The sequence below is a fragment of the Bactrocera oleae genome, chromosome 4 (assembly GCF_042242935.1).
Source record: "Bactrocera oleae isolate idBacOlea1 chromosome 4, idBacOlea1, whole genome shotgun sequence".
NCBI lineage: Eukaryota > Metazoa > Arthropoda > Insecta > Diptera > Tephritidae > Bactrocera > Bactrocera oleae.
The window spans coordinates 10,294,572-10,322,505 of record NC_091538.1 but is presented as its reverse complement, the minus strand read 5'-3'; the positions used below and the strand labels follow the sequence as shown (position 1 = coordinate 10,322,505).

Genomic DNA, 27,934 nt, shown 5'->3' with positions numbered 1-27,934 from the left:
TGTATTAACATTTATGTATTAGAATTATTGAAATAATAATTTAAATTAGCGTAATAAATAATATCACAATGAAATGTTTAGCTGTTTAACTTATTTATGTATATAAAAATTATATTAATTTAGCATAGAAATAAAAAAGAACAAACAAAACACGTAAGTAAAAACAAATACAACTGCGTTTAGCGCCAAATGGTGCACGTGGTGGTATTGGTGTGGTGTGCAATATATTTTTTTTTGTTTACGCATTTAACACCACAGCCGTCACTTCTTTCAATACGCTTGCTCACTAGACTAGTTGGCGGCTTTTACACTGGCGTGCACTTTCCTACACGCCACAGCATAGCGGCAAGTCGGCAAATCGACAATTCGTATGGCGTCGTGAAAAACAGTAAGTCAATTTATTTACAGCGCAGAGAAACAGATTTGTACTACTAGAATAGCGCGACACAAGGCGGCGTACGCTAACGCTTATGACACTTTGTGTAATTGCCAGAACAGTACACTTTGTTATGCAACGTGTAGTTACGAGAATGTAAGTGGGGTTATGTAGACAAGAAATATGCTTGCTAGCAGCAATATGACACTACGTTAGACAAGCTGCCACATGTAGCACAGATTTCGCGTGGCTAATTGCAACTTTCCCAACAACTTAATGCAACTACAACGGTATATATTTGTATTACGGCTGTGTGTATGGGTATGTGTGTGTACTATAAATTTTATGAACTACAGTCTTATTTTTTTGGTGTACTATCATCACTAGTTGTGACACATACACTGGCGTGTATATGTGCTACAACTTTACGCTTGGTTCCAGTTATGTATTTAAATATCAACGGTTTGCGCATGCGCCGCCGTGTTCGTGACATTAGCAGCACTTAAATTGGTTTTACAATTGCCATTGAATGCATTGCGATTATTTGATGAACCGGTGGCGTGTCCTCCGCCATCAAAACTATTGCCGCTGTAGTTGGTGGGAAAGTGCATGTTCGCCGTGCTCGGTAAACGTTCGTAGCGTTGCTGGCGTTCGCTATTGTTAGTAGTATGCGCACGTGTATTGTCATTATCTGTACAATTGGTTTTGTTTAGGAAATGTGTACGCTCGTTTGTCGCATCAGTGTCTGCGTCCGCAACGCTTTCTCGTTCGGCTTGTGTGTCTTTGTCGTCGATGCGCATCGTAGCGGCCCGGTGTCTATCGAAGTCCAGCAACTCCACATCACATTCTGAAACGCCCAGCGCATGCGTAGCTGCATAAAGCAAATCCGCATCGTCCATATCGCCGCCATCGTCCGTTGGATATGAGTCGCCTAAGCCGTCGTCTCGGTAAACATTGCCACGACGTGCATGTGTTGGTTTGTCGCCATTAACTGGTGTTGTAGTGCGTGCGGTCGTACGTTGCAAGCTACCTGTTGTTGTTGTTGTTGTTGGCGCCAGTCCGTTTATGGTGAAATCATCTATGCTACGCTTAACCGCCGTATCTGAGCCGGTACCGGAATCCTTGCTAGACAGCTGATCCTGGTTATGCTCAGCGGCAACGCCTGTGTTGTCGGCCAACGAAATGCGCTTCAAGTACGACAATGTGAAGTGCTCAGCATCGTTGTCAATATCATCGCTGGCATGTTGCTGCAACAGCTGCTGATAATTGGGTGTGTGCGTGATAATCAAGTTTTGATGTGTTTGTCGTTGATTAGCATGTTCCGCATTAACGCCATTGTTGACTGCGTCGGCCGCCAAGTCACCCAGACTGTTTGGTCGTTGCCGCTGCGCGTCTATTTCTGACTTATGCAGCAATGTGCGATTGAGTGTGGTGAGTTGTGTTTGATCCAATGCGCTGCCACGACTACTGTTCAGCAGTTGCGTGCTGGTCGAGGCAATGCGCGCGCCACCAGCTATGAGGCCAGCGCTACCCGAAAGCAGACCACTTGGCGCGCCACTTGTGCTATTTGCATTTTGGCAAGCTTCACGCTGACGACGTTTAAATGTTTTGCGACGCTGGTGCAGGCACAGCGCAAATATTACCAAAGCAATGATGAGCACACAAAGCGCAGCGACAATGACCACACCGAAAAATATCATATTTTGACTGAGCTCTTCCTTAACCACAATTAGCTCCGTTTGCACGGTGTACGTCTTTGAGTTGTCGCTAATCTCGCAGCGATAATGACCTGCGTCCGCTGACTCTGTATTGACAATGACCAAAAGTTCATGTTCGGAGGTGAAAAAGTAACGCTCCGTATCGGCGCTAAGCGTGCCCAGATGGAATGGCTTGTTGTCCTTGAACCATTCACGATGTGGCTGACTCAAATCGGCAGCCAATTCGCTCAGGCACTGCAAAACACTCGACTCACCCACTACAGTTTCTTTACGCACAATCGGTATGTTGGGCTGCGGTTTGTCTGTGGTGAGCAAAAGAAAATTGACATGAATTTTGTAATATTTCGAAAAATTGCATATTGCAATGAAACCTACCATTCACAATCAGAGTGGCATTGACTTTAATTTCACCCGCGGCACTTTCAGCTGTGCATGTATAAATGCCAGTGTCAATCGGCTTCGCATTGGTGATTACGAACGCATTCTCTTCACGTATGACTTGCAAACGACGTTCCGTTGCCGCCGGAAAGTCACTGCCACCGAACTTCTGCAAGGCTATTTCCGGCACTGGGTCACCAGTGGCCGAGCAAACCAAGCGCGCTGTTTCACCCGAATCTATGGTAAGATTTGAGGGCACTTGCAAAAAGGTTGGATGTACTGTAAGTAAGAAAAATATTTATGATAGTTAGAACTTAAAAATAACTAATTTTTTAAATTGCAATTTCACCACACTAAAGTTGAATAACATTTAATTATGTTGTTACTTACTGCCAATGGAAATTTTGAATCTTTGCGAGTAAGTGGTGCCAAAAGCGTTGGACACAACACATTGATAGCGTCCTGCATTCGCATAGCTAACATTGTACAACCGCAAAGAGCCGATAATTGTGGTCTCATTGGTGCCTTCCGCTTGGCGTATGCGTGTTTCCGTTGTGCTGTAACTGCCGCCACCACTGTGATGCATTGCGAAGACGTGTCCACGTTCGCGTTCACGTATATTTTGATTGTCATGACGCCATTTAATTTTCAGCTCATCGGCGGCCGCTAACGATGCCGCCGTTGGTGAAACGGCGATGCACTCCATGCTGATGTTGGCGCCGCGCACAGTCAGTTGACTAGTAGGTTCCTGTATGATGGTGGGCTTCGGCGAGTTTACTAGTTGCAAAATGAATCAAAAAATTAAAAATAATAATAAAATAAATATTTTGGCGTTATCTTGCTTGATTTGATGAAACTCACCACACGTCAAATCATTGCTGCTCAAAGCTAGCAGCTGATGATCGAACAATTCCTCTGGATAGCCACAAACTGCATTTTCCAGTTGTACTTGCGCGCCATTGCTTGATTGCTTGTAGTGTCGCAGCCAACGTTGGAACCAAATCAACTCACAATCGCATATGAAATTCAACGATTTGAAGCTTAGTTTTTGCAAGTGTGGCATGTGATCGAAGGCGCCCGCCTGTACGGTGGCCAAGGCATTGCCGCCCAAATTGAGCGACTCCAAGCTGCCCAAGCCGCTTAGCGATTTACTCATGATCTGCTTCAAATTGTTGCCATATAAATCGAGTTTCTTGAGCTTGCGCAACACCTTGAAGGCTGGCGTGGCGCCCGGATCCTCGATGATCCAAGCCAGTTTGTTGCGTCGCAAATTCAGATCCTCTAAATTTTTTACACAATCAAAAGTATTATCGGCCAAGTACTGAATTTTATTATGCCCCAAATTCAAATGACGCAAACGTTTCAGACAATCTAAATGTTGCGGCTTGAATTCGCTGATGTTATTGTGCGATAGATCCAGCGAGATTAGCGATTGTGTGAACTCCCATGTGTCGGACTCAATGCGCGATATGGAATTATTCGATAAACTTAAGTGGTGTAGCTTGGTGAGATTGTAGAGTCCCTGTCGGCTAAGCGATGTGATGCCGTTGTGATCCAATTCGATAGTTTCAATCGCATGCATCACATAGAAAACGCCATCCTGCAGTGTGCGTATATTATTGGATTTGAGGAACAGCTTTTGCAGCGATGAGAGTCCACGAAAGGTTGACCAATTGATTTCTAAATGGTTGTTGTTCAAAGAGCTAAATCAAAAATAACAAAATGGCCGATCGTTAGACATTGGTAAATTGTATAAAATTTTCTTAAATTTACTTACAGTTTGCGCAATTTCTGTAGTGTGCGAAAGACACCGGCGGGCAATGTCACTAAGCGATTGTTGTTTAATTCCAAGTCCAATAAGTCACCAAGCTGCTGAAAGGCGTCCTCATCAATGCTGCTTATCTCATTGGAGTTGAGTATGCTAAAAAGTAATTAAAATATTATTAAGATTACTCATATTGACTAGCACTACTTATATTTAGGTTATATGCACTTGGAAGTCAGAAAGAACGCGTTTTTTGTGAATTTTTTTGTTTTGAACGGCACTACTTAAATTGAGGTTATATGCACTTGCGGTTTTTTTTTTTTTTTTTTTTGAAGAAGAGTCATTATCTTATTACCAATGTCTAGATAATCCTCCGAAAAAAAAGTGTCTGGCGGTGTAGAAAATTTTTCTGCTTAAAAATATCTCAAATACCAAAACCAGAAAAATTTAAATTTACTATAAATAAATACAAATAACGAACCAAGGGCTAGTCGAAATTTTGATTTTTGGCAGAATGGCGGCGTTTCGTGTCGAGTCGATTTTAAACTTCAGAGTGTATAAAAAAAAATCGAAATTATTATGAAAAATCGTATTCCTACGATCATTACCTGACAAATATATCTAAAAGGTCGTGTAAAAAAACGTTCGGTTAAAGGAAATTTCCCTCACCGACTCGGAAAACAACGTTACGACAAAAACGTGTTTAAAGCTTTGGGAGCCGATTATACCAAGTAAAAAAAATTTCTACAAATACGCACATATCTCCGCAACTATTATCGGATCAACTTCAAATTTTCAGCGAATATTCTCAAATATACCATATATAATATAAAGCCGATATATGTATGTATGTACAAAACAAAAAATCGATTTCTTAAAATTCACAATTGGTTAAAACCCCTTAAAAATACTCGTTTATGAAAGCTGACTTTTAATATTTTTTTTTTAAATATAAACATATTACAAAAAACAACAATTTTACAAAAAACAAAGCATATATAAATTTATTGCCACTTACAGATGCCCCAAACGATTATTGCTTGGAAAATAACTGGACTCCACGGCATGCAAAAAATTTCTGGACAAATCTAATGTTTTCAAACGCGGTAAAGCTTCCAGCGCCTCACTGCTGATGCGTTGTATGCGATTATTAGCTAAGTTGAGCTGCTTTAGCGCGGTAAGTCCACTGAAGACGGGAACGCTTTCCAGTTGGTTGCGTTTCAAAGTGCTAAGTAGGTAAGTAGACGCGCGTGTATTGATGATGGATGGCGATATGTGCAGCGTGAGGAAATATTATAAGAGAAATATAGAATAAGTAATTGCATTAATGCTAAGAAATGATATATTGTATACATATATAGTATTCATGAAAGTCATGAAATTAATTTAATATAATCAAATACGTGACTATGATATCGTACATGTCTACATTCATATACGTATGTACATATGTATGCATATATAAGATACAGCTAGCGGGTAATTAAAGTTTTTTGTGGCCAGACAATTTATTATAGTAAAATTTAATGCAATTTTTTTTTAAACTTACAGCTGTATTAATTCCGTTAGATTCTTTATCTGCAGCACACTCGTATTGTTTAGTTTATTGCCCACTAAATCGCTGAAAAGGAAATAAAATATATACATATATTATTTATTTTTGTGGCTTTAAGCAATTAAAATTGCTAATTAGTGTAAAAATAAATTTTATTTAAGTTATGCGAAAATTATCATTTATACAAAAAAATGCAAAATTTTCATTTATTTGTATTATTTTATTCTAACTAGTATCTCAGTTTTGGAGATATCGAACTGAAAGTTTGCACATTTCTTTTTCTTCGCAAGAAGCTGCTTATTTGTTGGGACCGCCGATAACGGACCGCTAAAGCATATAGCTGTCATACAAACTAACCGATAAAAAATAAATCCTTGTATAGAAAACTCTTTTATTTGACGAGATATCTGCACGAAATTTGGCAAGAAATATTGTCTAAGACAATGCTACAATCTCCAAAAATATTGTTCACACCGGGCCACTATAGCATATAACTGCCATACAAACTGACCGTTCAAAATCTAGTACTTGTATGGAAAACTTTTTTATTTGACAAGATATGTACACAAAATTTGACATGACTTATTGTCAAAGCGAACTATACAACGTCAGGACATATCGTACAGATCGGACTACTATAGCATATAGCTGCCATACAACCTGACCGATAAAAATCAAAATGAAAAGATATAAACTTTGGTGCTATAAGAAATGCACCTGTGACATATACATGCACCTACATATAATAGTAGCTTCTGTGCAGCCGAATTTAATGTGTTTTTGTTTTTTATTACTTTTTAGTTTTTTTTATAACATTTTAGTTTTACGACAGCCAGAACTTATACGGCAAAAATAAGCGCCTAATTACTTTACTATTTAATATGTTGTCGGTAAACCGTCAAAGACACAAATATTGAGCCATAATAATAATTGCAAAAAAATGGTGGTTTCTCATTATCAGTATGCTAATATTTAATACAAAATAACGACTTAATAACTCGTACTGTTTTCTTTAGCACTTACAGTCTTTGTACGTAGCCCGCCAAAGTAGGCACACGATCCAAAAGTTTATCATCACAATCGAAATATGCATCCAGGCATTTGCATTCTTTTGGACACGCGGATGTTGCGGCTACGCCAAATAAACGCCCACCACCGTTACTATCATTGGCAATACCGCCAATGGCTCTTGTGTTGACCGCAGCCGCCTGCGCTTTCACTGCCTTCTCATAGCGTTGACCATCATCGGCCACAAAACCAGCTGTCTCCAATGATGTGTCTGCATTGTCCACCTCAATGTCGGCTAGAAAATGTTTGGGCACTAATCCTGCAGTTAATGCGGTCGCGATTGCGGCATCTTCGCCACCGACGCCAACTTCCATTCCAGCGACACCCCCGCCGCCGCCACCAGTCACAGCCACATTGCCTTGGCGATTTTTTGTTAACATCGCAAATAATTGTTGCTGTTGTAATTGTCTTTGTTGTTGCAGCGCTGATAGCGGCGACGAGGCGGGCACAGCGGCTGCTGCAGCCGTATTCATGTGACCAATTAGCGACACGGGTGCGAGCAACACAAACATTGTTATTGTCATACTGCTGCTGCTCAATATGCTGGTTGTTGTAGTTGTTGTTGCTGTTGTCAAAGCTCCTATCATAATTGCAGTGCTAGTCGTGACGCTTGCATTTGTAGTTGTTGTCAGTGCCGTTGTCGCTGCCGCTGCCGCCAGTGTTATCAACAAAGCGACAGCAGCGACAATTAGTAGTAGTCGATTGATTTTATGCAAATTACAATAATTAGCGCTGTTATTTTCATGTTTTATTTGCGCTGCAATTGGCATTTTGCTCCTTCGCCTTTGCTTTGCAAATTTTGCGTGCCAATCACTACTGCTGCTATCGTCATTGTTATTGTTGTTATATTTGTTAATAGTCGCGGTATTCGCTTCCGTTGTACACCACTGCACTTGCGTCGACTGCGTTTGCTTCGATCGTCGTTGCATTGGAACATTCTGATATTCTTGTAGTTTTTGTTTTTGTTGCTGCAGCTGCATTACTGTGCAATCACAATCAAATGCGTTGTATCGCATTTTTCTGATTATTTAGAAATTACTCGGTCAATTTGTTTTGCTTAATTTAATGAAAGATTTTCATAAGCCATTTCAAAAGGTTTCAAATCTCTCACAGTGGCTTCGGTGTCAAATTTCCGCAATATTGTCATTTTCATTTAATTCTGCATAATCGATAGATCGATAACATTCGAATAACTTTCAGTGTAAGGCTGCAATTAAAAATAACAATGTATTATTTTTTTGGTTTAAATTTTATTTTGTATATATATGTACATTTAAGGAAAAATACAAAATTGTTTAATTGGGGTTATTATAATAAAGGCTGGTTCGTAAAAAAATTTTGAATTTTTTATATTACCACACTAGCTTCGATTAAGAAGTCATAGGTATCCACTTGTGAATTTCAAAAAAACGATTTTTGTTTTGCATATATTGCGAAAGTATACATACATACATATGTATATATTTGAAATATTCTCCGAAAAGTTGATCCGACAAATAGTATTGGAGATATGAGTGTATTCGTAAGAATTTTTTAACATAGTATAATCGGCCTCCAAAACTTTAAACGCGTTTATTTCGTAATTTTTTATAGTGAGAAAAAATTTCAATAAAACGGCTTGACCGAATGTGAACACAGAATTTGTGTTTAACAACTTTTAAGTTATTAACGCGTTATATTATAGATAAATAACTAGAAAATAAGGCCATTTCTCCTCTCAAATTTTTAACTTTCAACACAGTTATTTTAGATCTATACAAATTTTCTTGAAACTTAATATAAGGTGTAGTTTAATAAAATTCATTATTTTTCCAATAAATGACTTTAGTAATCTGTATATCGAAGTGGCTACGCTGTATAGCGTTAGAAAGATAAGATTCCATACTAAAAAATTATCCACCTTATAGTCCGGAACTGATACCAAGTGATTACTCGTTACTGTCTATAGCGAATGACTTTGCTGGTGAAAAATTCGCCTTCAGAGAACCTTTTAAAAATAGATGTTATAGTTTTTAGCCAGTATGGACGAAAGCGGCATTATGAAATTGTGTAATACTTGTAATACTTTGAAAATATGTATTGTGTTCATTGATAGAGAATCGCCATCGCACAAACGGATGTTTCAATCAAAAAATTTAGCATTATCAAAATGGCAGCACACTTTGTCACAAATCTTTTGAAGTGTTTGTTTTCCTATTTTTTAACATTTTCGAATTGTTGTACAAACAATAATAAAGCTAAAGTATAAATTTATCGATAATAACAACACACACAAAAGCGCGCAATGGATAAATGCAAATTAAGTCGAGCTTGAGATCATTGTGGAAGTCAATAAAAAAACGAGAGATCAATTTCGGTTCGATTGAAAAATAATAAATACGCGATATACACATACACACATACATATGTAGATATTTACCAACAACATTGTACGTGTATTCGAAAGAAAAAAAACTAAAAATAAACAATAGCAAGTGCAAAAGTCCATAGAACTAAGTGGTAACATGGAGTAGAGACAGCAGTACAGCACGTTAGAATAATAAACAATGAAAACAATCAAAACAAATAAGATCAATGTACTTGGCGCGGTCGAAATAATTAGCAAATTAAGAGCTTAATGGCATACATACATTCTTAAATACCTATAAATATACATACATACGTCTGTATGTAATACGAGTGAATACCAATGGATCTCACAGAATGCTGAATGAAAAAGGCAACAAGTCAGCGATAAGAAAACGGAAATATTCAGGTGTCAACTATCGTAGCAAATTTTTAACTGGAAAATCTAGCTATTTCTTACATTAACCCTTTTGCTGAATTATTTCTATTTATTTAAGCTTTCAGTTGAAGTATTAAATTCATGCAAATTTAAGCTAACTAGAATTAAATATAAGATGTGGTCAAAATAAATAAATTTTTTTTATGTGAAATTAAAAAAAAGTCTATATTTCATATTTCGATAGGTTTAAAGCTAACATCGTAAAATTTTAAATCAATTTTTAAATAGTTTTTGAGCTACCGCCTTCTAAAGTGTAGTCTCTTACTTCAATCAGCTTAATAAATTTAACTTTAAACGCATTTGTCTCCAAATATCTTTTTTCGAAACTGCTGCTGGGATTACTCGTATTATATAATTCTCCATAAAATGACTTGCCAGTTTAGAATGACCCGATTTAGGTCGAATATGCACCGTTTTGGCCCATAACTAGTGGTCGTTTCGAGGTAATTTCCTTTTTGATGAAAAATTGTTGCCAGCAGAAAACAGCTGGTTACCTAATTGGCAACTATCAAATTTTGACAACGTAAAATTGATATACTTGGCAATAAAAAAATATTTACAAATATACTTTTAAAAAAATGAATAAAAGACCAATAATAATACAAAACAAACAGCTGTTCATAAAGTTTGTGAATTCGATATTTTTCTGTAAGTACAACATAAATCTAATAGTTATCGTTGACGCTTAAATAGCAAACGCTTACAAAACTGGTCTGACTCCAAAAAATAGGAGCATAATTAACGCAACTAATCTCTTATTTCCACAATTTTCTCATTTTCCCACTCATTGGACCGTGTATGCATGTAAAATGATTAACTATAGCTTTTTGTGCCTCGAAAATCATTTTTGTTTTTCCATTCACTTCGAATTAAAGCCGAAGCAGCAGTTTATCCAAATGCTCAACAAGTGGAATGCATGTATTCTTAAAGCTACTAACTCATTATTTACTAAGGTTTATATTCGTTTCCCCACCGTAAATCAATTATGGTGTTTCTAATTATTTGCTAAAACATTCTTGTGCTTGTATTTGAAGTTTTTCCCATATCTACAATACTATTGAAGTCTCTTTGGTTTTCTGCTCTTCTTGTTTGCTTTATGCATGTTTCGTTCGCAGCATCCATTTAGGGCAATGCCTACTTGCGGTGAGTCGGTTAGTTCGGTCAGCCTTTCTAAAAAAGGTAAAAACTTATTTTACACTGCTCTGCGGCTGGTTCGCTTAATTTGGCGATTCGCTTAGCATTCTTGTCGTCTTGCGTCTACTATGGACCGCCCGCTTCTGTCATTGCATATTTCCGCGTGTCAGCCACCTTTGAACGTTTGGCTACTACTACTACCTATAGCTTTGTACTTTTCTTGTTGCCGCTCGCTTGCTAATCATTTTTATTTTAGTTATTTGGTCTGTGAAATTGTTGCCGATGATTGGCAGTTATAATTTATAATGCCAATTTTAATTTGCTTCATGTCGCTTAATTATGAGTTAAAATATATATGTATGGTATATGTTCATAGATATCTGTTTATGCAGCTATTTATATGGACTGTGCCGCAATTTAAACATAAATTAAGCTAATTAAATATAACACACTTAATTGTGTAGGTTACGTGCTTGTATCTATCGAAATCAAAGGTGAAACTACTTAAATGATCCAACAGAGCTCCGTAGGTGACTTCCATTGATGTACAGGAAAAAATCTAGTTTATAAGTTAGCAAAGAAACAACGTTCAAATTATTATTTGCTGTGTACGATTCACCAAGAGTTGGAGTGTAGCGATGGGAGAACAACAATAGTTTGTTCTCGAATTCAACAATAGTTTGTTCTCCATAAGACTTACTTTCTTGTCAAAAATTTAATAAAGAGTTCTCGAATTCAATCAATACAAAAAAGTATGAGATCATGATTTAAGAGTTAACTTCCTATTATTCTATCTCTAATTGATCTTTGCCTGCTGGTTGTGCAATTTGCCATACTCCAAATAATTATGGCTATGTTTTTGAACTAGATTTATTTGCTAACAAAACAAAACCATTAACTTCGGCGGCAAAGATATTTACTTTTATCGATCAGTTTGTATGACAGCTATATATATCGGCAATTCTAACAAATGAGTAGCAAGTTGGGGAGAAAAGGACGTGTGCAAAATTTCAGATCGATATGATCATTTACATACATAAGTATATATAGTTATAGGGTATCCGACGTGTTCTTCTGGGTGTTACAAATCATGAAAATTCTTCCCACTCGCGTCAATGATGGCGGGATAGCCATATATTTGTTGGACTAAAAGACAATCTTTTGACATTTTTTTAAAATAATATTATTTTTAAAATTTTTCCGTTTTGCTCACGTCACATTCTGTTTTGTTAGACTCGTGTTTTATTTTGATATTTTGCTTGTGTTAGCCAAAAATTCAACCCACCACACTTTCATCGCCGCGACACTTTTATGTGAAATGTGTTCTTTTTTTTCTCTACGCATTCAATCACTTTGCACATTTCGATATGCTAACTTTCGCTTATTGAATTTAATGTTCTAACAAAAAGATTTGCTTTTAAGTTCGCGCTGTGAAATAAATAGCGAACCAATATACACACATACATACATACAACTGTATATGAATATATGTACAATACCCCACCTCCTCTTTTACCCGTGACCTTTGACTACACACTGACTAAAGAGAATAAAATTTGCGAAAGCAAACGTATGAACGAACCAAATGGCTGTGGCAGTGTGGACAAGTCAGATGTAGCGACGTAAGCGGTCGCGTAAAACTGTGGCATTTTTTTTCTATTCAACTAAATATGCACAACAAACGTGTGTACATAAATATGTATATAAATATATATATATATATATGCGTATCATTTGTGTTCTTGTTTTTATTACGATTTTGTTTCATTATTTTTATTTTGCATTTATTTCTCGCGCCTTCAATATGTTTGGTTATACGCGTGTGTTGTTGCATTTGTTGTAGGTAAATGTTTTTATTATTATTCATTTCGGTTTTGGTCGTTTTGTGGCGAGTTTTGCCTCGGCTTGCCCCGCATTGGTGCTACGTTGTCTGCGACGACTAATTAGGTAACCGAGTATTTACAAGAACAACTGCAACGTGTACAATAATAGCAACAATAATAAAAAGAAAGAACAACGTCATAACATAAACTAACTCATGATAGCCACGACGACGACGACAACGACGACGAGAACTGCAACAACAGCAATAAGCAAGAGCAGCGCATTCTACTTGTACGTAATACCACTTTATTTGCTTAACGTATTTACCTCTGTATGAATGCACACATTTAAGTATGTACAGAGAATGGAGTGGAGAATGCCAACAGTTGCGCTCGTAAAAAGGACAGCGACTTGACCTTATCATATTGTGTAGATAGATGCGAGCAGTATGTATGTTAAGTTCTTATCAAGAAAATGTTTAGTGATACAAATGTACACATACATTATTATCTTCTACGCTGTTAATTATCATAATTGCGTTAGTTCTTCAATTGATTTTTAAGAAAAAATATATGTACATCATGTTTTTGTTATCTACATTTCGATCTTTCATGATGTCAATTTGTAGAATTTTACGAACATGTCAATTATGTACATATGTATGTCTGTATATGTACCATATATGTATGTAAGTGTTTCAAATTTAGTGATTTTTATTTAACAAGCAAAGTTTGCCGTTAATTACTTCACTATTCGTGTAAAATAGACTTCAAAAATAAAAAACTTTCCATATAAGAACTTGATTTTGTATCTATGTGCTGTAGTGATCCGATCGAACAATTTCTTGCGAGTTTGTATTGTTCGAACTAGTTTCAAAATTATATAATATTCGTAATTTTAATAAAAATCTATTTAGTGTCAACGATTTATTTAATTTTTTTATCGATGTTGTGGCAATCATTACTCGGAGATAAATGAACCGTTCACTATTAAATTTTTTATATATTATATAGTTTTCCATACATAATTTGATCTGATTAAAAATATAATTTTGACAGGCCAAAAATTACCAACGGCTTTGGTAATATTAAACTTTTTAATTTTGTGTTGTTCATCTTTGCTCAAATTTTTTTTTTCGACCGTAAGTCATTGTATGTACAATATCTTTTATAGGGTAGCTTTTTTAATTTTTTATCCACCGAGCAGGCTGGCATCAGTACAACAGTGAAGCACTCTTTCTTGAGCGCCCTCAAAATCGCTTGTAACTCTTTACATCAAAAATTTGACTGTGTATTCTTAAAATATACCCTTAAAATTTGAACAGTTAAACAATTGATAGATTTTTTTTTATTTCGCCAAAAATCAGCTATTTTTTAGGCTTTCACACTAGTTGTGCCCCTTAACGTAAAACTCATTTCTTTTTGAATACGGCTTAACTCACATGTGTCATTAATGAGCAAAATACATTTTGTTTTGCAATATCTACAACCAGATAATAAAAATAGTAATAACAATGCAATATTGCTTAATTGAGCTATTAGATATACAATAATCTTTACTAGATATACTATGAGGTTACTATTTTATATTGCACTGCATTTTTTATTTACGTCACTGTATCTGTATAGGTAGCAGCTTAAGTAAAATAAAAAGCCATAAAAGTAAATAACACAACAAAATGAAACTGAAGGGAAATTAATACGAAGAGACAGGCATTTTAGATACAGAGATACAATACTTTAAAGACACACGAATGCATTTGCACACACTTGCATACACACATGCATATGTACTGTACTATACATGACGACGTAAGAGCACGAGCAGCACTTGGATAAACCATTACTGAATTGTGTACGTAGCGACATTTTTGGTCATGGAATCGAGTCTCAAAGTACGATTCTATGAAATTACAGTTAATAGCAAAATATCATGGAAAAATCCGTAATTGAATAAAGCGGGTATTAATTTAAAAAGAATTGTATAAAGAGACTTTGGAAGCATCTTATAAAGAAGTAGGTTGAAAGTTGATCGAATAGACCAACTTAAGTTTATCACATGCTGTTAAGATATAAGTACTAAGTCATGATGCATAAGCTAGATTATATTTCAAATATATGACTTTAGTAATTTGTATCTCGCATTGAATAAGTCAGCTACGAGTATAAGGCGTTAGAAACACAAACTTTTACTAAAAGAAACTTTTCGGACTGTTATGGTATTTGAGCTAAAACGCAACCTAGGCGGCGGAAAACGTGAATAGTATTTATGGCCCTGATACTGTAACAGTCAATCACGCGCATTTGGTTTCGTCGAATCCATTCCGTTAATTTTGATGTCAAAGAACACCCTGTAGAAGACCTATTGTCGCAAATATCGATAAAAAAAAAAAAAATCGTTCAGTTCAACCATCATGTAAGCACTGCTTCGATTGCTCAGAAGTCAAACATTGCACACAAAAAAAACGTTTGGAACACTTTCAATAAGGCTGTATACGAAATGAAGGTCTATGTATGGGTGCCACATGCATTACCGTAAAATAAGACATAAACCAAATTTTCATAACCAAATCGCTGCTGTATGGGGTGATGAATGACGATGGTTACGGGTGATAAAAAGTGGATAACTTACGTCAAGCAAAAAAGTAGAGGTCGAATCACGGTGTGTCGACGCAAACGGTGGCCAAGTTAGCATTGACGATTCTACTATGAGCTGCTTCCCTACAGCCAAAATCTTAACGCGGACATTTAGCGCTAACTATTGAACTGTCGGAAGAAAGCAAACACCCAGAAGCTGCTAACTTTGGCTAAGAGCCAGTCCACATACATCAATAGGAACTTGCCAGAAGATCTGAGAGCGTAGTTGGGTGGTTGCTAAGCAACCATCTTATAGTCCGGACCTGGCACAAAGTGTTTAATAGCTATTCCTATCTATGGCAAATAATTTTGCTGGTGAAAAATTCACCTCAAGAAAAAGTTGTGAAAATCGACTGTCCTAGTTTTTTTTTTTTTTCAATAGGGACGAGGGATTCTATAACTGATTGTAAATAATCGCTTGGTGTATTCGCCATGTAATTTTTGAAATTTTTTTCTTAATTTTTTACAACTCAAACAAATTTACCGCATGTCAACCAACCAGATTTTATAAAAATGAAATTATCATTCCCAATCTCTCATATAGTAGAGACTTCTCGTTTGCAATTTATTGTTTTGCGCTTACGTTTTGACAATTTTGCTGTTGTTGTTGTAGCGGAGATTTAATATCGATAATATTTGAGTCCAGCATTGCCCGAAGGTCAAACCGAAGCACATGATTGAGTTGTTTAGCAAATATAATATCACATATAAATGTGCAAGTGATATCGAAAATAGCATCTTCAGCACACAATCAAACAACAAAATTACACCAGCACAAGCGCACTTTCTCATAGCTGAGTATAGCTATGCATTAACATAGATACTTCGACTAAATAAAACTATCGATGTGTGTGTATTTTCGCAAGTGTCACATGTTGCAGCGACAATGCGAGATATCTGTAGACAGTGCGGCAAAACTGGCACAGACGACACGCCGTCAGACACGCTACATACTCGTACATATCATACATACATTCGTGCATGTGGGTAGTGTACAAATATTTGGATAACCGTGTGCATTTACGAATTTCGGCTGGCCGGCACTAGCTAGCACTAGCGCTAGCACAGCGAGCGACAGACAGGCAGAGGTGCCAAAAGCCAGCCAGACGAAAATGTCGTCAATCAAAAGTGCGCGTAAAAGCGTTTTATTTATAAAGTCAAACGAAATTTGCGCACTTTTCAATTTCGTAAAAAATCAAACGCCTGAGACAAATCTTATTTTAACTTTCGCTTTCGCATATTTGCTTCCGTTGACTTTTTATACCCTAAACAGGGTATGTTAAGTACGCCACGAAGTTTGTAACACACAGTAGGAAACGTCGGTGACCCTATAGAGTATATATATAAATGCAGCGTGATGACCGAATAAATTGTTCAGATCGAACCACTATAACCTATAGCTACAATACAAACCGAACGCACAAAATCATTATATTGTATAAAAACTTTTTTATTTGTGAAGGGTATTCTAGCCTTGCTATAGCATATATGTATGTATGTATTTACATATACATACATATGCATGTGTGTATATTTTTATGTATGCCTGTTCTTTCTATTTGCGAAACTCGCGCTAGAACGTTGCGGCGCGTCGAGGTGCCCAGAATGGGCGTTTGAAAAAAGCATGCAACTTTTATGAATCAGTTGCAATTATAGTGCAATTACATTATACGCTAATTACGACACGTTTTTGTTGTGCGAAAGCCAACGAACATGCATAAAAAGTACGTGCGGACCTTTGTTCGATAAAATGCATACATACATACGTACATACGATTTATTCATGCGGATCTCTAGTGATTCAGACAAGCTTTTATCGCAGATCTAAAAAAAAATCCCAATTTCCTGTCGTGATTTACTTGCTTTACACACATAAATATATACATACATACATATTTATACAATAACATATGTGCTCATGGATAATTATAAAAATCGGAATTTGCAGCTTGCAATACTTCGAAGCCCATTAGAACACGTGCGCTACGAGAAGCAAAGTTTTTTATATAAAGTTTTAAAGAGAAATTAGTATGTTGTAATAGATTGGCTGACGTTGCGACTCACACATATTTATAGTATAAATTAAGTATTAGTAATTCTTGCAAGAAAATTCATTACTTCTATGGTAGTCTCAAGTTTTCAGAGTAATCAATAAAGGTTTGCATTGTATGCTTACCTGGTTCTCTTTTAAGCGTCTGGCTAAAGAAAACTAGTATTGTTAAGAATTAAGCTGAAAATTCAGGGAAGTTGATTAAAATATGGGCAACTTGAAGGGAAGTAAAACATAATTCAAAAACAGTGATATGTCTTGAAAACTACTATGTACTGATCAAATTTGATCCGGACTGGAAAAAAAAAATGTATAAACAAATCTTTATTATCGCCTACAAAATAGAGCATTTTACATTTTTCAGTTTCGACTCAATTTTGGAGCGCTATTTGCTAGATTGTTGAACAGTTTCGACGTCATATTCATACATCGGCAACTTGTCACCAGTAATGATGCGTTTGATGTATGTAGGGTACTCAGCTAACTTAAAGCTAAGCTAAGCAAAAGATTCAGGTCTTTTCATACGAATCTAGAATGACACGCTTCATACCGAAAATATTAACCCAAATGTGTTGAGCCGATCCATAAGACATGTTGAGATACTTTGCTATCTCTCTTATGATAATCCGAAGATCTTCAACAACATTTTTTTAAAAATATTTTCGATGTTATCGTCATAAAAGGAGGTGGACGTTTACGACACGCATGAGGCAAGTTTTCGTTGACTTCACGACCTCACTGAATGCTTTGTGCCTCTCAAATACTTGTTTTCGTGTTAAAGTAGACTCTCCAAAACACCACTGCAACCTTTTCAATGATTCTGTGAACGTGTTTGACCGTTGGAAATACAAAATTTCAAGCAAACTCGTGGTTAAATTTTTTCATTGGTAAAAATCACTGAACAAGCTTTCGGGTCGAAAGCAAAGAGGTCTAAAACACACACTAATTGACATATCACGAATATAAAATCACACGAATATAAAAATAGGTAGTACCTATCTGGGGAATTTTTTCTAATCGATTCGGTTTGCACGAGCATTTTAAAAAGACCAGTCCGGGTCAAATTTGATCAGATAAACTAGATGCTAGAATTTCAACCAATTCCAAATAACGTTGCGATTTTGTAAAAAAACATTCATTTCATAAGTATGCAGAATTAATTATGATCGTTCAAATTGAAGAACGGTTATATTAGTTTTTGTTACTAACACAGCATCTTAAAACCAAAAGGTTCAAGTTTCCTATTTTTGTAATGTGAAATGGTTAGGGTTTCGGTTACATTAATTTATTTCAGAAGTATTTATATTCACTCAGCAACTGTTGGTTTTGAAGTTTCTATATAACTGATTAAATCGACTTTATAGCTTTCAGTTTCCAGGAAAGTCGGATTAAGTAAACAACGAAGTAATGACCATTGCTTTTTACATATTTTGAACACCTTTCTGGCAATTTGTGTACACCATGCCAGTATAAATATTCGTCTTTTGAAGCAAACCAATCAAAAACCCAATTTTCGATTTCTGTGTAGGAATCGAGGTGCTGCTCAGCCAATGCGTGTCCCATCGATGAAAAGAAATAGTAATCGGAAGGAGCCAAGTCTGTTGATTACGGCAGGTGAGGTAGCAGCTGCCGGTCAAGTACTTTGATTGTATCCTGACCAGATTTAGCTTTGTGTGCCTTGCCGTGTAACAAAATCACTTTGACATGTCTTCTGGCGCATTCCGGTCGTTTTTCGATCAATGCCTGGTTCGAATTGATCATTTGTTGGCGTTTAGTATTAACAGTTTCACCAGGTTATAGAAGCTAATGATTTACCACACTCTTCTGATTCCACCAAACACAGAGCATTACCTTCTTACCGAATCAATCTGTTTTTGCAGTCGATGTTGTCCCGGATAAACCCATGATTTTCTCCTTTTAGAATTCTTAAAATAAATCCATTTTTCTTTAAGCAAAATTTTAAAAGTGTGTTTTCGGTTTTCCATTTGCCTTTCATTCAATTGATGTGGCACACATTTTCCACACTTTTGGTTCCTTCCCATAGCTTTCAAACGTTCTGAAATTGTTTGTTGTGCAACATTTAACATGGCTGCCATTTGCTTTTGACTCAAAGTATCATCTTCATTAAATATTGCTTGCTGTTCGGCGTCTTCAAACTTTTTTGGTGGTCTTCCACGATCAAATTATTGAATGATTGATATTAATTACGATTTTTTGAGCCACTCTGAAGAGGAATTTTTTTAACAAAAAACAACAAAATTTTGTGTAGTAATTCGATCATTGCCGGTATTCATCGATAGTAATAATAAATCGTTTTGGTTTTTGGTTTTGAGATAATTTTAAGCGGAAAACATTGCTCACCGCCAGACACTCTTTTTCCTAGTATCTCCGGGGGATCTTCTACGGGCTCAAGGTAGTAAAAAATTTTTCAAAATGAAACAGCAACTATTAAAATACAATAAATTATGTAAATTTTTTTTTTTTACAAAAAATGCCTTTTAAAAAAGTTTTCCATAAGAAAACGTTTTTCTGACTAGCAACTGGATATAGCCACTTAAATATCACAAAATTAAAGTGTTACTTGCAAATATGTAATTTAAGGTGCCATCCTAATGCGTATATAGGTTTGCACGTACGAATTCAATTGTTTCTACCTTAACTAATTAGTTATAATTACACTTAATGCAATTTAGTTGACTTTTTACTTATTGGCGTTTATTTGTTTCATGATAAACACAAAAAGTCATTGCTATACGAGCCTACACATCAACACACAAATACACACACACTTATACATATACATACATCCTCAATCTACCAACACAAAAATATTGTTTATGAAAACGTTTTGGAGATGAAAATATTTGTATTTGTTTCGTGTGCACTTAGAAATGACAACGCGTACATACAAACACACAAACACATAAGCATAAGCATTTGAAACGTGGGTAGATAGCTATCTGGGTGATAAACAATTCGTGCTCATTTCATTGGTTTTACATTTTCCCCACTTTGAGCATAGACACTCACTCATTCTTTCCACCATAGTTGTCATCTGTTACAAGGGCCTTTCGGTGCACAAAGTTCTAGGCGGACACACGCATACATAAATTAACACGTATGTATAACATATAGGTTTATGTATGTATGCATGTGTATTCAAATATGTTTTAAGTGCTAGCCATAAAAGTTAATAGGATTGAATTTTGCCCTGATTTATATTGGTATTATTTTTTGCTCGCATTTTTTTAGCGGCAAATAAAATGAAACGGTAAAATAAGTGAACGTATATGACAAAACATAAATTTTTGGTTGAAAATTAGCAATACCGGGTGCTTAGGCCTTAAATTTTCAAAACTGTGTAAACTCGTTATACAAGTATTCAAAATAATTTTTCCGTTGCAATTCAACCTTTTAATTAATACAGTTATTTGCAGCAATTATTATATACGTACGGATTAATCGTTGAAATGGATAAAATACGGATAATGTGGATATGCGTTTAATATTCGTTTATAGAACTAATCGATTATGTGGATATTAGGTTGGAGCGAAACAAAAAAAATTTTTTTTTGCTTAGCCAGAGAATAAAATTTGTAGATTATAAAAAAGAAAATGTTTGGAAAAAAAAAATTTTTTTAACCCACTTTTAAAGTAAATCTCGAGTTAAAATTTTTTTTGGACAAGAAAACATTTTTTTTATAACTTTTAATTGGCCAGAAACAGGATTTTACGCAGCTTCTAGAACACTTAACAAAAATTTTTTACGAAAACCATAATATTGTTGTATGTGTCCCTTATGCAATTTGAATGAATGCTGCCGAGTTGACAGACCTTGGCCGGATAAAAATCCGAGTCCGTTCCGGTTACATAAACTCGACGGTCAGTTTTTACAACAGTTATTTGCTATAGTGGTCCGATCGGAACAATATGTTCGGTAGATATATTGTCCAATAAAAATGTTCTCCATACAAGGACTTGGTTCAGTTTATATTGCAGATATATGTTATAGTGCTACAATATCGGCGATTCCGAAATATTAGCAGCTAGGACGTATACAAAATTACAGAATGATATCTCAAAAAAAAAAAATATACAGGCTTCTTGGACTTTGAGATCGAGCTTTTGAGGGAAAAATTTATTTGGCTAATTTTTAAAAAGCTTTAGAATATTAATGAAATATACAAAAAATATATTTTTTTTAACTACCATAATTTCTCTATATGTATGCACATAGTAAGTGCTGTTCTACTTTGAGAACATATCATTTGTCAATACTATATAACAACCACACCCGCCAGCGTTAAGCACAAAAACAATATTCTTATCAATTTATGAGTTTTTTTTAGCGTACCAATATTTTGCGCAATTCAGTAAGTAGATAAGATAATAAACATTTATTTTCGTAAACTAAATGTCCGAAAATGCGCGCTGAGCGACTCAATGCATGTTGGAGAGCAGCGCGCAAACAAAAGGTATTTGGACATGACCGAGGCAGAAAGTGTGCGATGTGACACTTTTGGTAAGTTTTTTTTTAACTGAAACATAAACCTGTTGTATATAAACGAGTATATACATAAATACATATGTATGTATGTATCTAAAATGTTAGGTTAGGTAAGTGGACTATAAATAAATGACAAACGAGCAGTGCGAGTATCTTATCACTTAACAGTCGAGCCAAGGCACAAAGACTTGTGCAATTTTGTTATCGCTGTTGGCTAACACTCCAAAAAGGTGTGATTCTTGAAAATCGCCAACAACAAAAAACATAAAAACAATAAACACTCCACTTACCACACTTATGTCGTTCTATTTACGACGCATATCGATATTTTTATAGCATTTACGATTAATTGCCGATATGTTATGCCGAAAAACACGTCGTTTGAATTAACCATAGACGCTAATCAAACGGAATGTTTGTAAATAGAAGTGAAATAAAAATGTGTAACACAGTAAATTTTATTGAGGTTATAATGTTTCCTTTTTTATGAAGTTATATAAATTATATATATATTTATACATATGTATAATATTGTGTATATATGTATGCTACATTATGTATGCGTTTGAGCACTCTTTTTCCATTTACTGCTTTTTACTTGATAAAAATATTTGCGATTATTGATAAAGCGATATTGATTAGAAATTGCCATTATTTCAGTAAAAAATTTAAACGCAAAATTTGTATGTTCCTCGAGAACTGTGTTTACTGCAAACAAAAATTTATTAAGCTTAATGCAGAGCGTGTATTGAAATTGATATATCTTTTGTTCACAGATATGCGCATAATGCGTGCACAGTATCTGAAGGCATCCTTCATTACTGAACGTTATAACCGTTCCCACGACAGTCGGGTCTACGTTACCAGGAACGGACTCCGATTTTTATCGCGCCAAGCACTGTCAACTCGGCAGCATTCCTCCAAATTACTTCAGCGTTATTTTCTGTCGCTAGAACAATATAATCACCGAGAAGCCGATGCACGGTTAATGAGTTGGGAGCTGGAGCCAAAAACTCGAACTCATGTTAAACACTTTTTAATGTTGTATTTGTTTTGTTGTCAGATTTATGGTATCTAGCAAACAAACAACGCAAGTCTTTCAAAGTTTATAGAAACGTACTTTTCGTACACTGAACAGGAGTTATTAAGTTTGCCACCAAGGTTGTAAGCCCACAAGAAAATGTTGAAGTCCCTCTCCCTGTCGATTTAGTCATGTCTAACTGTCTGTCCGTCAGGATATACGTGAACTAATCACTTGATTTTTGTTCTAACGATTTGAAATTTTGCACATGTGCTTTTTTCTACGAGAAAGTTCTCATTATAGGACTTTTCACAGAATAAACCAGTCTAACATTACGTGACAGCGGCTGAATAAGTGTATTGCATCACAGCGTTACTAACGATAAGAATAGCTTAAACCCATTTTTTCAACGTTGTGGATCGAATAAGTTGTTTCCTTTTATCTGGAAAGATTATATTTTTGATCACATTGGCAATCACACGCTGGTTAGGTTATAACACAATGAGATAAAATTTTGACAGCCACTTCTTACGGCTGTCTCACATTTGACTTAAATATTTTTTAGCGTGATATAAAGCTCCAATGACTTTGTAGATATAGATACGTATTTATGTATTAATTTTTCGATAACCTTCCAGGGTTTGCCGAAGTGCGACAGTTATCGGAAAACTCGTTTCGATATTGAAGAAATCGGTTAGCCTTAACGTGATTGTACACATGTACACCATTGAACCCAAAATATTACATCTAGAATATAAACTTGTGGTTGAAGACGAATTTTCAACACACTTCGATGCTATAAATTAAAGTTCCATGGTGAAACCAGGAAAATTCACAAATCTGTACTACAGCACAAACATTCTTACTAAATTAAATTCTGAAGCCAACGCTGAATTCACTTAACACAGAGCTGTTACGCATATTTCTAGCCGTAGAAGAATCTACATGGAATTACTACAACAGCAACTATGCGATTTGTGGAAAATACCAAAAGGAAATGATGCGCACAGTAAGAAAATGGCAAATATTGTGGACGTAAATATTTTTAAGCCTTTCCATAACCATACAAAGCGAGTAGTTATGAGCAAAAAAGGCAATGCGATAAATTATCGGCTGGCATGCGAGTGTGGCAAACGGTCGTTAAATGTTGTCCGCAAAGCGGTAATGATCACCGCCTTAGCAAGTACCAAGAAATGGTCAAGACACATAGTGGTGATGATGCTGGCTGACACGGCTGTTGGGCTACAGCGGCAACGCTGCGCAACGATGACAAGGCATATACGATTCACATACGTATGTATGCTGGTAAACACATATATGCGTGTGAGGCGGTTGAAAAGCAACTACCAAGCTGAACGAATGGCAGTCCGGGTATGAGTATCCAATTATAATTTTTTTTATAACGAAGTCAATGCAGAATCACGTCGCATCAAGATTAAGAATTCTTTTCTTCACACCTTCAAGTGACGCTTACCAATAACAAGCAGCAGGCACAAGGGCAACACCAACAAACAAACCACTAGCCAGCTGCTGGGCCAAAAGAAAAAAAACAAAATTATAAAAAGCGTAGCTTCAAAAATTAAAGAAAAAGAATTTATAAAGAAGGTATCAAGATCCAACATGGCAAAGAAATTGAGCGCTTCGGCAATACCAACAGCAACAACAACAATAATATCAACAACAATACCAGCCAAATATAAGCAGATCTGAAAGGAGCCAAATAAAGCTGACAGCCAACAAAAGGTATAATGAAAAAGTTGAGAAAAGAATTCGTTCGAAATGAATGCAAAGAAAAAGTGGTGATCAGACAAAAACTACACACCCCGAGTCTCATTGTGCGCCATACAATTGTACCTATAGCACATATGCATACACATGTGTGCATATCAATCTACACATGTGTATGTGTATGTATGTATGCCTGAACTTACATGTGTTGCTTGCGAAGGTTGAAGGCATTGTGGATCCATTGGTCATGGTACAAATCAAACCGAACTGAACTGAACTGAAATCCAACGCACAACAAATGGTCAAAATATGCCCCAAGTTGTGTGCTCGCATGCAGCTACAACAACAAAATGCAGCAACAAAACAAAAATACTGGATTATACTGTCTTTTATAGGGATATGGGTGCGAAGGCAAGAAAGCGGCGACACAACACAACTGCAACCAGCTGAAACGACAGCCATCAGCTCAACTAAGTAACACCGAAAAATCAGGCGGCACAATGAAATGCAATTTATAAGTAAACCTAGGTACATATATATATACATGTATGTAGGTGTATAGATTGGTACAATATAAGATGACATTGATAGTGATGCATAGACGATTAGAGATTATGGCGACCAGCAGACACAAATAAATAAATAGTATTCACTGTCAATGAGAAGGATTATCAAGCAAAAACAAGAAGAAAAAACCAAAAAAGTCATGCTACTAGAATGCCTGATGACTTTCAAGTTTATAAAAGACGCACTTTAATTGTTGAGATATAATGCAGAAGCGTTTTGAAAGAGCAAAGTCACATACATATTTATATTAATATAATATGTATGTGCATACATATGCACTATTTAAGCCAAGCTCTATGCAATATGATATCGGAAGAGAACCTACCAACTCGTAATTATTTGATTTTATTATTCAGAATACCTTGAAACGTAAAGAGTTGTTAAAAAGGCTTAAAGGAGCTCAATTTATAGCAACTTTCAAAAACATACAGTGAATCTAAAAAGTACGTGACAAAAAATAATAATTTATAAAATCTAAATTTTCGATTTAAGAACCGTTATCACAATTTCACCGAAAACAAGTTAACTTCGGCTGCACCCAATAAAAGTGTATAAAAAGATATTTATCTTGATTTTGATCAGTCAGTTTGTATGGCCGTCATATGCGATTCCTCCTCGAAGATTGTTGTCTTGTGGCGATGAGGGGGCTCAGTAAGTACAATGCTCCTGAGAGGTATGTCAGAGGTAGCTTAACTACTGGCAGAGCCTCTTAAGTCGTTATGGTCGAAGTTGAGTACCGAAGCTAAAGAAATCCACAATTATTCTACGAGGGAAGTCGTAGCGTCTGTTCACATGCTAGTGACGTGTACAATGGTCATCTGTCTTAGAGCATGCGACTCGCAAGTATAAATGTATAAATTTTTTGGCAAGTTCGCAGTTCAAGGTAGCAGCGCTAGCAACGAACTAGAAATCCTGAGCAAATCACCAATTTTTTTGAAAATACTGGATTACTGAAGCCAATTAGGTCCTACGCTCCAACCGGAGTTAAAGGAAATACTATATATATACATATATGCTATAGTGGTGCGATTTGAGCAATTTGTTCGGAGATTGTAGCGTTGTCCTGGCCAAGAATCATTCGGAAGAGATTCGTAAAATTAGCTTATTGAACAAAAAAGTTTTCCCTACAAGGTTTTGTTGTTCATCGTTCAGTTTGTATGGCAGCTATATGCTATAGTGGTCCGACATCGAAATTTCCGATAGATAACCAGTTGCTTGGAGATAAAGGGACGTGTGCAAAATTTCAAAGCGATATCTTAAAATCTGAAGCTTTAGTTTGTATATACAGACGGACATGATAAAATCGAGACAGCTCCTCACTTTTATCATTCATATATGTACATATATACTTTATAGGTCTCTAAAAAAGTGGTAAAAAAATTTCAAGGCGATCGGTTCAACCGTTTCGGAGAAATTTTCCTCACCGATTCTAAAAACAAAGTTTCGAGAAAAACGCGTTTAAAATAGTTCAAAAATTCTTACAAATATCTCTGAAACTATTTGCCGTAACAACTTTAAATTTTCTGAGTATATTTACAAATACATATATGAACGTTTGTAATATATGCACAATAGCCGAAACTGACCGCCGTTTCAACAAATTCGTGATAGGCTCAAAGCGCTTTGTCGATTTGTAAGGGTCATATGATCTAATATAATATATATAAGTTTTTTAGGTACCACAACGCACTGACGTTTTAAAGGTGTATTCTGGTTTAGATAAAAAAACAAATATTTTTACATACATTTTTTAATATGTTTTTTGTTGATATTTAAAGAGTACAAATCAATCATAATATTAAAAAAAATAATAATAATTCCAGGCCGGCAAAGTGGGGAGTAATAAAAAAAATGGCGTGTCTTGGTGTGCAGGATAGCAGGACACCCAATAATCCGAAATGGAAATTGTTGAGTGATCCTTAAAGAGGAAGTATGTAGCTATAGCACTACGAGAGGATTTTGAAACATTTTTTTCACAAATTGGCGGCTGTTTGAAAAATATGTTTCGTTATTTACCTGTTTTTTTGACGATCAGAATTTTTAAAATATAAAATAAAAAAAATTTACAAAAATCCGCTCGCGATAGTATAATGTATATAGAAGCTCTGTATATCGATTCAGTAGAACTTGAGATATCATGCAAACCGTTTCTAAAAAAGTAGTTAAGAGAAAAACGACCTCAAAGCTCGCGCCGAGCTGTCAGTCGACTTTGTCCGCGCATCACAAAATCAGCTGTAACTCCGAAAATAATTGAAATTTCAAAAAATCTTTTTAGGGACATATTCTTAAAGGGTATAACTGCAATAATATGCAAAATAAAAATTGCTTTTTTTTAATTTCTAAAATAGAATACCCCCTTAAGCTGTCCAAGTGAGATCCCTCTTGAGATCGATGTCGTATGCACAAAGAAAAAAATATTGAAATTCTCAAGAGGATATAACCCTTTAAACTGGATTACGTGACGACCGAGTTGTTGTAAGTCATCTCAGAAATTTGTAAACATTTTAGCATTAGTATGAATTCAAGCATTGCACATGAACTGTGTATGTATATACATATGTATGTGTGAAGTTTTGTATGCAACATTACTACGTTTGTATGTATTTTCAAGCCAAAAAATATATACCATGACACAGCCGCTTATTCCGGCCAACTAGGAGTTTTTTTTATCAAATTTCTAAATATATTGCTTTTCTTTCAATTTATAGCCGGTAATAGGCGAAAGAATAAGAATCCGTCACAGCTGCAGGCGGGTGGCGGGAATCCAGTTTGACCGCGCATCGTACCTTTTGTGGATATGTTTCTATTCATTTTGCAGTTGA

The 27,934-nt window shown here is 35.7% G+C and overlaps 1 protein-coding gene across 1 annotated transcript in view; it reads right to left on the bottom strand.

Annotated features, from left to right (window-relative positions):
- Positions 1–76: 76 nt before the first annotated feature.
- Positions 77–27,934, bottom strand: part of lbk (leucine-rich repeats and immunoglobulin-like domains protein lambik) — a 30,766-nt gene continuing 2,908 nt past the window's right edge. Inside the window, exons 2-9 of the mRNA XM_036375002.2 lie at positions 6,816–8,067; positions 5,787–5,858; positions 5,256–5,465; positions 4,250–4,393; positions 3,334–4,175; positions 2,863–3,249; positions 2,470–2,751; positions 77–2,396 (exon numbers count right to left, since the gene is read on the bottom strand). Coding sequence (XP_036230895.2) covers positions 826–2,396; positions 2,470–2,751; positions 2,863–3,249; positions 3,334–4,175; positions 4,250–4,393; positions 5,256–5,465; positions 5,787–5,858; positions 6,816–7,876 — 4,569 coding nt within the window. The 5' untranslated portion in view covers positions 7,877–8,067 and the 3' untranslated portion in view covers positions 77–825. The remainder of the gene's footprint in view (positions 2,397–2,469; positions 2,752–2,862; positions 3,250–3,333; positions 4,176–4,249; positions 4,394–5,255; positions 5,466–5,786; positions 5,859–6,815; positions 8,068–27,934) is intronic.